This window comes from Crinia signifera, chromosome 12 (genome assembly GCF_055691185.1).
Source record: "Crinia signifera chromosome 12, ASM5569118v1, whole genome shotgun sequence".
Lineage (NCBI taxonomy): Eukaryota > Metazoa > Chordata > Amphibia > Anura > Myobatrachidae > Crinia > Crinia signifera.
In genome coordinates this window covers 5608275-5619033 of record NC_139228.1, presented here as the reverse complement: position 1 = coordinate 5619033, position 10759 = coordinate 5608275, and the positions used below count along the sequence as shown (strand labels likewise).

The 10759-nt window shown below is 49.0% G+C and overlaps 1 protein-coding gene across 3 annotated transcripts in view; it reads left to right on the top strand.

Moving 5' to 3' along the window:
* Nucleotides 1–799: 799 nt before the first annotated feature.
* Nucleotides 800–10759, top strand: part of DCST2 (DC-STAMP domain containing 2) — a 73129-nt gene continuing 63169 nt past the window's right edge. The window contains exons 1-2 of one of the 3 annotated variants that reach the window (XM_083166694.1): nucleotides 800–905; nucleotides 1910–2011. In XM_083166694.1, the coding sequence (XP_083022820.1) occupies nucleotides 815–905; nucleotides 1910–2011 (193 nt within the window). In that variant the 5' untranslated portion in view covers nucleotides 800–814. Of the gene's footprint in view, nucleotides 906–1208; nucleotides 1286–1909; nucleotides 2053–10759 lie in introns of those variants that run through there. The other 2 variants (XM_083166695.1, XM_083166697.1) reach the window with 2 other exon arrangements.

Here is a 10759-nt window from a genome sequence, read left to right as displayed (position 1 = left end):
AATTCTGTTGATCTCAAGAGGAAAGCGTCGTCTTGGGCAATAGATGTTTTATTTGTTCATAGATCTTAAAAAAATCTCTTCTCCTATCGCTAGGAGGCACAGCATACAGATGTCACAGCATTCAGATACAGGCAGATGTACAAACGCCAGGGCTCACATGCCCTCTTTATATAGACAGAAAACACACTGGCATGGTCAGATCCTTCCTTATACCTTTACAATTTGCATATCGATCAGACCATCTTACTTCCAGTGCATAACGAATCAAGATTACGTACCAAAAGGATGAATCCAATTTCCTTAGAATATATAACTGCTGGGGAAAGGTGGAGATCATTTGATTATCTCCTGGACATGTTTACATAAAGCAACACAAATGTCTGTGCATTACCAACACCTCGCACACAGGATGGCATGGATTTAGTGACACATCATATACACAAGTGATGTACTACTAACACCTTTACACAGGAACTACAGACACAAAGCCTGCTGCCTGCTGTGCAGTGGCCACTCACAGACTTTCTGTAAAAGGACTATTTAGCATCTCATTTCCTTGTCACAAAGATTGCTAAATTCCTCTCTCCAGAAATGTACAAAGTGCATTGTAAGTCCAGAATGCATTCCTCAATACAATATACAATATATAAAATATATGGTACAGTCCTAGCTCAGTGCTGCTCATACAGTTTAAAACAGGTCAAGTGCCCTTGTCTAAAATGGCGCCGCAGCACAGAGGGTTAACCCCTTCAGTGCTGTGGCTGCCATTAAGTGCCGGGCTCTCCGGCCACACATGTGCTGTGTAGCACAACGTATGGAACGCATGTGTGTTACACTCCTGTGTATGTTGTCCTGTAGGTGCTGGGAACGTTGGGTAATACATGGGCTGCTTAGCACAGCGTATGGTGAGTGTCCTGCATATATATTACACTCCTGGGTATGTTGTCCTGTAGGTGCTGGGAACGTTGTGTAATACATGGGCTGCATAGCACAGCGTATGGCGAGTGTCCTGCGTGTATGTTACACTCCTGCGTATGTTGTCCTGTCAGTGCTGGGAATGTTGGATAATACATGGGCTGCGTAGCACAGCGAATGGCCAGTGTCCTGCATGTATCTTACACTCCTGCGTATGTTGTCCTGTAGGTGCTGGGAATGTTGGGTAATACATGGGCTGCTTAGCACAGCGTATGGCGAGTGTCCTGCATATATTTTACACTCCTGCGTATGTTGTCCTGTAGGTGCTGGGAATGTTGGGTAATACATGGGCTGCTTAGCACAGCGTATGGTGAGTGTCCTGCATGTATCTTACACTCTTGTGTATGTTGTCCTGTAGGTGCTCCGAACGTTGTGTAATACATGGGCTGCATAGCACAACGTATGGCGAGTGTCCTGCGTGTATGTTACACTCCTGCGTATGTTGTCCTGTCAGTGCTGGGAATGTTGGATAATACATGGGCTGCGTAGCACAGCGTATGGCCAGTGTCCTGCATGTATCTTACACTCTTGTGTATGTTGTCCTGTAAGTGATCGGAACGTTGGGTAATACATGTGCTGCTAAGCACAACGTATGGCGAGTGTCCTGAGTGTATGTTACACTCCTGCATATGCTGTCCTGTAGGTGCTGGGAACGTTGGGTAATACATGGGCTGCGTAGCACAATGTATGGCGAGTGTCCTGCATGTACAGTATGTTACACTCCTGTGTATGTTGTCCTGTAGGCGAGTGTTCTGCATGTATTTTACACTCTTGTGTATGTTGTCCTGTAGGTGCTGTGGACGTTGTGTAATACATGGGCTGCGTAGCACAACGAATGGCGAGTGTCCTGCGTGTATGTTACACTCCTGTGTATGTTGTACTGTAGGCGAGTGTTCTGCATGTATTTTACACTCTTGTGTATGTTGTCCTGTAGGTGCTGTGGACATTGTGAAACGCATCGGCTTGAAGCTGAATTCGATGTCGGAACGCGCCAGGAGGTTTTTCAAGTCCTTGATCGACGGAGTGAAACACATAGGTGAGGAATCTGGATGGACTGGGAGCTCTGCTCTCACACAGGTAAGAGGGCCACAGTCATCCGTACTTGGAGATGTGGCCCCTGTGTAGTTCCAGAGACAGAATGGTCACACATGTCTCCATTCCTTGTCATAGTTACATACATAGTAGTTAAGGTTGAATAAAGACTCACATCCATCCAGTTCAACCTTGTGTAGCTTTCACATCACACTTTTAAAACGGTATATTGCCGTTTTTTTGCCTTTTAAAACGTTTAAGGCTGCAGTGTGAAAGTGTCATAGTTGAAATACCATTTAAAGTTAACTGGTATTTCAACACGTTTAAAAAGCAGAGTCCTACCCGTTTTAAAGCCAATTCAGAGACGTTTTTTGTGCTGTCTGAATGGCACTGAAATGGTATTTAGTAAAAAATAAAGGTTAGAGCACTGTGATAGGCTGTCCCTTGTCTTGTGTCCCTTCCCTGAACCAGGAAATAAGCTGTGGGTAGAAACGTGTTCAGAGGTTAAACGGCTTGACTGGTGATGTGAATGGTACTTAAACGGTATTTTTAAATGGTAATCTGCTGCAATATGAACACTAGACCCATTTAAAATACCATTTCCTTGTCAGGGTCCATGGGTCCCACAGGGGACATCGGGGTTGTAGGCGGATCCAGGGGGTCCGAGGCACCAATCAGCGAAGCTCTTAAAGGTTTTACCCAGCATGCCCGGGCCCTCTCCCCTACAACCCCGCCTCCAGGCTACTGCCGCCAGTTTTTAGTTGGTGCCTGCAGGAAGCAGACGCACCTGTAATCAGCAGGAATCACCTCTTTGAGGTGATTCCAGTAGAAGCTTTTCCATTTTTATTTTTATTTTTAAAACAGCTGCTACGGCGGCAGAAGCCGCCTTGCGGCAGAGTCGCTCCCTGCCGTCAGTGATTGACAGCGGAGTGAGCGTCTCCTTCACTCCTCCCGGCGCCGACCTCCTCAGAACAGCTTGAGGCAGACGGCGGAGGCGACGTCAGCGCCTAGCACCGCCGGACGTCGCCCTCCTGACAGCGTGGCCGGACCAGGAGCAGGTAAGGCTTCCTAAGGAAGCACTAATCGCTGTCCTGCCGCGGCGCGCTGGGAGACGCCCGCGGTGGCTGGCGTGGGCACTCGCTTCGGCCAGGGATCCCACTAGACCACCGGGGACAGAGCAGCAGGCTGGGCCTGGGGGGGGACCCATTTTTAAGTAGCTCTTATGCTCCGGTGGGGGAAGTCCAGCAAGGGGAGGTGGCGTTTGGCCTGCAGCCCCTCCCCCAGCTTTGGCGCCAATCTCCTCGAGGTCTGCCGTCCATTAGCTGTAACTGTTTGTGCCCGCCCCCCCTCTCTTGGACCAGCGCCATTACAGCAGCACGCAGGTCTCCAGAGGTCGGGCACATCTCTCTCCCCTGTGAAACCGGCTACAGGCTAAGTAGTGCTTTTCACAGCCACCCTCATTCCCCCTTTGCTCTATAGAGTACTGTGGTTGATCTAGGGTGTGTTAGCTCATCTATATTGCCTAATATAGTGTGTATGTGACTTTGTGCTAGTACTTTCTTTTCCTCTGTCAGTTTTTTTCTCAAACTGTCCACTTTATTCTAAGTGAGGTTTTTACCTCAGAGGTCACATACTGTCAGTGGATCACTCTAGGTTCTCTTTCACTGAATTACCTACTGTGCACTGTATCCCCCCTATTGGGAGTGTGTTCACTATGTCCAAACGGGGGCGCAGCCAGACAGAATCTCCCTTGCTCTTGTCCTGCAAGAGCTGCGCTGCAGGTCTGTCTGACATGGATGTCATCCAGGATGGGCTATGTGTCAATTGCTTTACCCCTCCTGACCATCCCCAGCCCTCAGGGGCACCTCAGCCACCATGGGCAGCCTTTCAACAGCTGTTGGGCACCCTGGTGGATCGTCTCCCTAATGCTATAGCACCCCCTGTAGTACAGCCCCCCCCTCCATGGGTGGATGCTTTGTCGACCACGGTGCAGACCTTGCAGCAGACTACGGCAACTATGCAGAAGCTACTGCCTCTCGCTGCACAACCCAGTAGATCATTGATAAATCCGTTGCTACCGGCAACCAGGGATGGGTCTGATGACACAGACGATGGCGGGGATGACCCCGATAATGCAGATCCTGATAATGGGGAGGACATCATACCTGATGACGATCAGGATGACCCTATGCCTACGGACCCTTCCGCTGCTCAGGCTGAAACCCCTGACATAGCAGGCCTTATTTATGCCATCCGGGAGGTTCTTCTGTCAGATGCAGACGAACCTGAACCCACTGCTAAGACCAGGGACGTCTTCAAAAAGCAGAAGGTAGTCAAAGCCCAGTTCCCTCATTCTGATCATTTATCAGAAATCAGGAGAGATCAATGGGAGGCCTTAGGAAAGAGAGCAAACATATCTAAAAAGATGTTGGCTAGATACCCGCTTCCTCCAGAGGATTGTACCCCTTGGGAAATCCCTCCCACAGTGGACGCGCACGTGTCCAGGCTGGTTAAACCATCCGTGCTCCCGGTAGCCTCAGGGTCAGCCCTGAAGGACCAGACAGACAGGCGTCTGGAAAACGCTCTCAAGGCAGCATTTTCATATGCAGGGGCAGTACAGAGGCCTACAATTGCAGCTACGTGGGCGGCAAAGGCCATTTCTCCTTGGTTGCAAGTGATAGAGGATGAGTTGGCCCCAGTCGCATCTGAGGATGCAAGGCTGTGTATGCAACACATCAAACATGCAGCAACATATATTATGGATGCTATGTCGGACGCCGGCACTCTAGCTGCCAGAGCCTCCGCCAGTTCAGTGCTGGCACGCCGGATTATCTGGCTTCGGTCATGGAAAGCGGACCTAGAATCCAAAAGGACTCTGGAACTCTTACCCTTTAAAGGGGAAAACCTGTTTGGGGAGGAGTTAAATAAAATTGTGGCCTCCTTGGCGTCAGCCAAGACAGCCTGCCTCCCTACGGCTCTACCTCAAAGGCCTAGAACCCAGTCCTTTCGGCCCTTTCGCCCTCAAGGCAAGGCCAGAGGCCAGTCCTATACCAGACCATCGCCCGCTCATAAAACTGGCAAACCCAAACCCAAGCAGCCTTGGGCCGCCAGACAGGCTCCCCCCAAGACCGACAAGCCTTCAGCATGACGGGGCCAGCCTCCCACAGACGGACCCCCAAGTGGGAGGCAGACTCCTGTACTTCGCTCACCAGTGGCTGTCCACCACAAAGGATGCCTGGGTGAGGGAGGTAGTGTCGCAGGGGTACGCCATATCTTTCTCAAAGCCTCCCCCAAGAAGGTTCTTTTGCACAGGTCTCCCCAGAGACCCATGCAAGGCAGAACACCTAAGGATCATCCTACAGACCTTACTTCGGTCGCGGGTCATTGTTCCAGTGCCAGGGCACCAGAGAGGCCTCGGCTTCTACTCAACCCTGTTTCTGGTGCCAAAACCAAATGGAACATTCCGTCCCATTTTAAACCTCAAAGCTCTGAACAAGGTGGTAAAAGTCACAAAGTTCAGGATGGAGACCTTGAGGACCATTATCCTGGCCCTAGAGGAGGGGGACTTCATGGTCTCTCTAGATATCAGAGACGCATACCTCCACATCCCCATCCTTCCGGCCCACCAGAAGTATTTGCGCTTCGCTATTCTGAAGAGTCACTACCAGTTTCAGGCCCTCCCATTCGGCCTTGCAACAGCGCCAAGGATCTTTAGTGATGGCTATAATGGCAGAAATCCTGCACAAGCAGGGGATCAGGGTCTTCCCCTACTTGGACGACCTGTTGATTGCAGCCAAGTCACCAGAGGTCCTGACATCCCACTTGCAGATAACAGTCTCCACATTACAGGATCACGGGTGGCTCCTCAACTGGGAGAAATCTTCCACGATCCCCTCCCAGAGAATGTTGCATCTGGGAGCTTTACTGGACACCAGAGCCCTGCGTCTGTTTCTTCCAAACGACAAGGCCAGGGACTTAATACAGAGAATCCAGATCTTTACTCAGAAACCAAGAGTCTCGGTTCACTGGGCCATGAAAATATTGGGGAGGATGGTGTCCACATTCGACATGGTCGAGTGGGCCCAGTTCCACTCCCGTCCGCTCCAGGGCCTGGTCCTGGCGAAATGGGATGGCCTACCACAACACGTCAAGTCGACGTTTCTCACTCTAACACAGGAGGTCAAAGACTCGCTCCTGTGGTGGGAACAGATGGACCACCTAAACCAGGGGAGACTATTCTGGTTCAGAGAATGGATAGTACTGACCTCAGACGCCAGCCTGCGAGGCTGGGGGGCAGTAGTAGGATCCCGGTCCTTGCAAGGCGTCTGGACCGAACCAGAATCTCGACTATCCATCAATGTCTTAGAGATTCGAGCAGCCTACAATGCCCTTCTTCAGTCTCAGGATCTGTTGCAGGGAAAACCTGTTCAGATCAGGTCAGACAACGCCACGGCGGTGGCATACATAAACCGCCAGGGAGGAACCCGAAGTGTTGCCGCCCTCCGGGAGGTCTCCAGGATTCTCACCTGGGGGGAAGAACATCTCCTAGCCCTGTCGGCAGTCTTCATCCCAGGAGTCCTGAACTGGGAGGCGGACTTTCTGAGCCGACAGGATATCCACCCGGGGGAGTGGTCTCTACACCCGGAAGTGTTTGTCAGTCTGACGCAAGTCTGGGGCACCCCAGATGTAGACCTCATGGCGTCCAGACACAATTTCAAAGTCTCATGCTTCGGAGCAAGGACCAGGGATCCGCAGGCCTACTTCACGGATGCCCTGTCCGTACCGTGGAAGTTTCATCTCCCATACGCGTTCCCTCCAATAAACATGATCCCCAGGGTGATCAGAAAATTCAGGCAGGAAGGAGGAACCCTTCTTCTCATCGCGCCAGACTGGCCACGCCGACACTGGTACGTAGACCTACAACAATTGTCACACCAGTCCCCCTGGCCATTGCCTCTTCGTCAAGATCTGTTGAGCCAGGGACCTTGTCTTCATCCAGACCCTCAGCGCCTGTCTTTGACGGCGTGGCTCTTGAAATTGCCTTATTAAAGGGCAAGGGTTTTTCTGACAAGGTGGCTATGACGATGATCCAGGCTCGCAAGCCAGCATCCTCAAAGATATACTACCGGACTTGGCATTCCTATTTTTCTTGGTGCAATTCTAATAAATATGATCCCAAGATTTTCAAAACAGCCAGGATATTGGCCTTCCTTCAAAATGGATTGGACTTAGGACTAAGATTGGCTTCTCTGAAGGTCCAAATCTCAGCCCTTTCAGTATGGTTTCAGAGAAAGATTGCATTCTTACCTGACATTCGCACATTTCTACAGGGAGTAGTACACATACAGCCTCCCTTTGTCCCTCCCACGAATCCTTGGGACTTATCTTTAGTGCTTCAAGCTTTAACCAAACCACCGTTTGAACCACTATCATCAGTGGAACTTAAATGGCTGACAGTCAAAACTGTCTTCCTCCTGGCCATTGCCTCCGCACGCAGGGTGTCGGATCTTTCCGCACTGTCGTGTAGATCACCCTTCCTGGTGTTCCACAGTGACAGGGCAGTGTTACGGACAAGATCTTCCCATCTGCCCAAGGTGGTGACAAAATTCCATGTCAACCAGGAAATCGTGGTACCTGCATTCACCTCAGATGACCTTTCCTCTGATGAAAAATTGCTCGATGTGGTCAGAGCTTTGACCGTCTATATCGACCGCACTAAATCGGTCAGGAAATCAGATTCCCTCTTTGTGTTATATGGCTTTCACAAGAAGGGCTGGCCAGCGGGTAAACAAACTATTGCCCGCTGGATCCGCATGGCTATACAACAGGCATATCTTCTGTCTAACAGGCCCATTCCGGTTGCTATCAGAGCACACTCTACTAGAGCGGTTGGGCCTTCATGGGCAGCGAGCAGGGGTGCTTCTGCCGAACAGCTGTGCAAGGCTGCAACGTGGTCATCCGTCCAGACATTCATTAAGTTCTACGCCTTTGACACGTTCGCCTCCCAGGATGCCTCCTTCGGTCGTCGGGTTCTGCTGACACCTCAGACAAATTCCCTCCCTTAATTACGGCTTGTGACATCCCCGATGTCCCCTGTGGGACCCATGGACCCTGACAAGGAAAAGGAGAGTTATGGTAGACTTACCTTTGTTAACTCCCTTTCCTTGAAGTCCATGGGAACCACAGGGCGCCCACCCTTTTAAATTTGCCACTGAGGTTCACCTTTACGTGATGTTCTGATACTGTGACCCGTTCTGACCATTCCATATTCATGCTATGTATGTATGAGTTCTGGGCATATGTGTTCTCTGTCCTCTTCTCTTCTCCGCTTCCTGCTCTCGGCTTGTTACCAAAAACTGGCGGCAGTAGCCTGGAGGCGGGGTTGTAGGGGAGAGGGCCCGGGCATGCTGGGTAAAACCTTTAAGAGCTTCGCTGATTGGTGCCTCGGACCCCCTGGATCCGCCTACAACCCCGATGTCCCCTGTGGTTCCCATGGACTTCAAGGAAAGGGAGTTAACAAAGGTAAGTCTACCATAACTCTCCTTTTAAAATTACAGTTTTTCAAAACGTTTCAAAATGTTTTATGTGATGTGAAAGCTACATTGGTGTATTAGCTTCATCCCTTGTTGTACGTAGTGTATTCTGATATCTTTAACACAGATTATGATTATTGCTTGTACCCCTGGATGTTTTTGACCAATAGATGTTTGTCCTTATTTTAAATGTATTTATTATCTCTGCCGACACACCTCTCCAGGAAGAGAGTTCCATAGTTTGGCTGCCCTGACCGTAAAAAAATGTTTTCTTCTAAGGGAACGAAATCTTCTTTCCTCTCATCTAAGCTCATGCCCACATGTCCTAGAGTCCTTCCTTACAGTAAAAAGGGTGCTTGACAGTTCCTTATATTAGCCCCTAATTTGTTCAATCTGTCCTCATAGGTTAAATGCTCCATTCCCTTTATTAGCTTTATTGCTCTTCTTTGGACTCTTTGGACTCTTTCCAGTTCTATGATGTCCTTTGTACTCCATAACCTAGATGTCGTCTAACCAATTGTCCCGATCCGATCACGTGATGGATCTAATAAAGCAGGCATGTCCAATGTTGGCCCTCCAGATGTTGTTAAACTACACATCCCAGCATGCTTTGCAATAGTTTTAGCATTCTCTAATAGCAAAACTGTGGCAAAGCATGCTGGGATGTGTAGTTTAACAACATCTGAAGGGCCAACGTTGGACATGCCTGTAATAAAGCATGCCTCCTGTTATTATTATGTGTGAGATGAATGTAGTTCTGGCATTGTTTGTAAAATCATGTTGTCTGCTATTGTTATGTGTGAGATCAGGGCATGTATTGTATTATGTGTGTAAAATTAATGTGACCTAAAGGGCTGCCTGCCATTTCCCCCTGCAGAGTGTAAGCACTGTGGACATCCTCAGAGTAACCATCTGTATATTTCTCTGAAGTTAGTATCAGAGACCCCTCATATATCAGACTGTGGGTTAGATCAGCATGGTCCAGAGCAGGCCAAAGGTGCTCCGCCCCCCTCCACTACAGATCTCTTATCAGACTTGGCTGTTGCATTCCACGCGTAAGGGATTTGTACAAATCACTTCAAAGCAGTGGACCAATCCTTCATGTAAGAGGATCAATTATTTAGGGACATTCATTAGTGTCCAGCAGGGAACTGGTCAAAATCACAAAGATGGGGGGAGGAATCTGCAGGTATAACTAAACGCTTCTCCCTATAGCTGATGGTACTTCTTAGGAGATCAGCAAGCTGGCGGGAAGCGACCCGGATGTTTCATGTGAAGTCCACTCAATACAGAATCAGTACTTGTGTGTAAGATACAGTTCTGTCATTTTTAAATTCCCTTTTATTTTTGAGTTGTATTTCTTCTGTGTGCACTTTTAAAATCTTTGTAACCATTTTTATCACTAAAGCTCTGAAGTATTTCCTGGAATAAATCATACATAATTCCAGTTCTAATTTTGTGTTCTGAGGACTTAAGCTATAGGAGAGCAGTTAACGTTACAACCTTTTTTATATATTGTATTGTGTGGTCAGGTGCGAGCAAGGCGTACCTTGCACAATTTCGAAGCGCTAAGTCAGGCTTTGCTGGTGGCGGCGTACCTCATAGAGGGGACTCGTGTGTGCAAAGTGAACCCCAGTCACGGCCGGAGCTGCTCAGATTGACGTATCTGGAGAAGCGACCGGTGGGTCCGTGACACCAATGCTTTGTACAGTGGCATAATTACATTTGAGTCCCTAGTCTCCATGCCCCTTTTTATGCATGCTAGTATCCTGTTGGCCTTACTTGTTGCTATATGACTTTAGGCACTATACCCCAATTTGTTATCTATTTGGACTCCTAGATCCTTTTCAAGTTCTGAATTACCCAGTGCCATCCCGCTTAGGTTATAGCTAGCACATTGGTTATGTCTCCCCAGGTGCATAATCTTGCATTTATCCACATTGAACCTCATCTTCCACTTTTTTGCCCTCTTATCTAATTTATTAAGATCGCTCTGAAGCGTGGAGACATCCTCAGTGGATCTAATTACTCTGCTCAGTTTTGTGTCATCAGTAAAGATGGGAACTTTGCTGAGTATTCCCATCCCAGTATCATTAATACATTTATTAAATAAAAGGGGCCCTAGCACCGACCCCTGTGGCACTCCACTTAGTTCTGGTATCATATCTGACACTGCTGCGTTCACAACCACTCTCTGTTACACAGCCAGTTCCCTACCC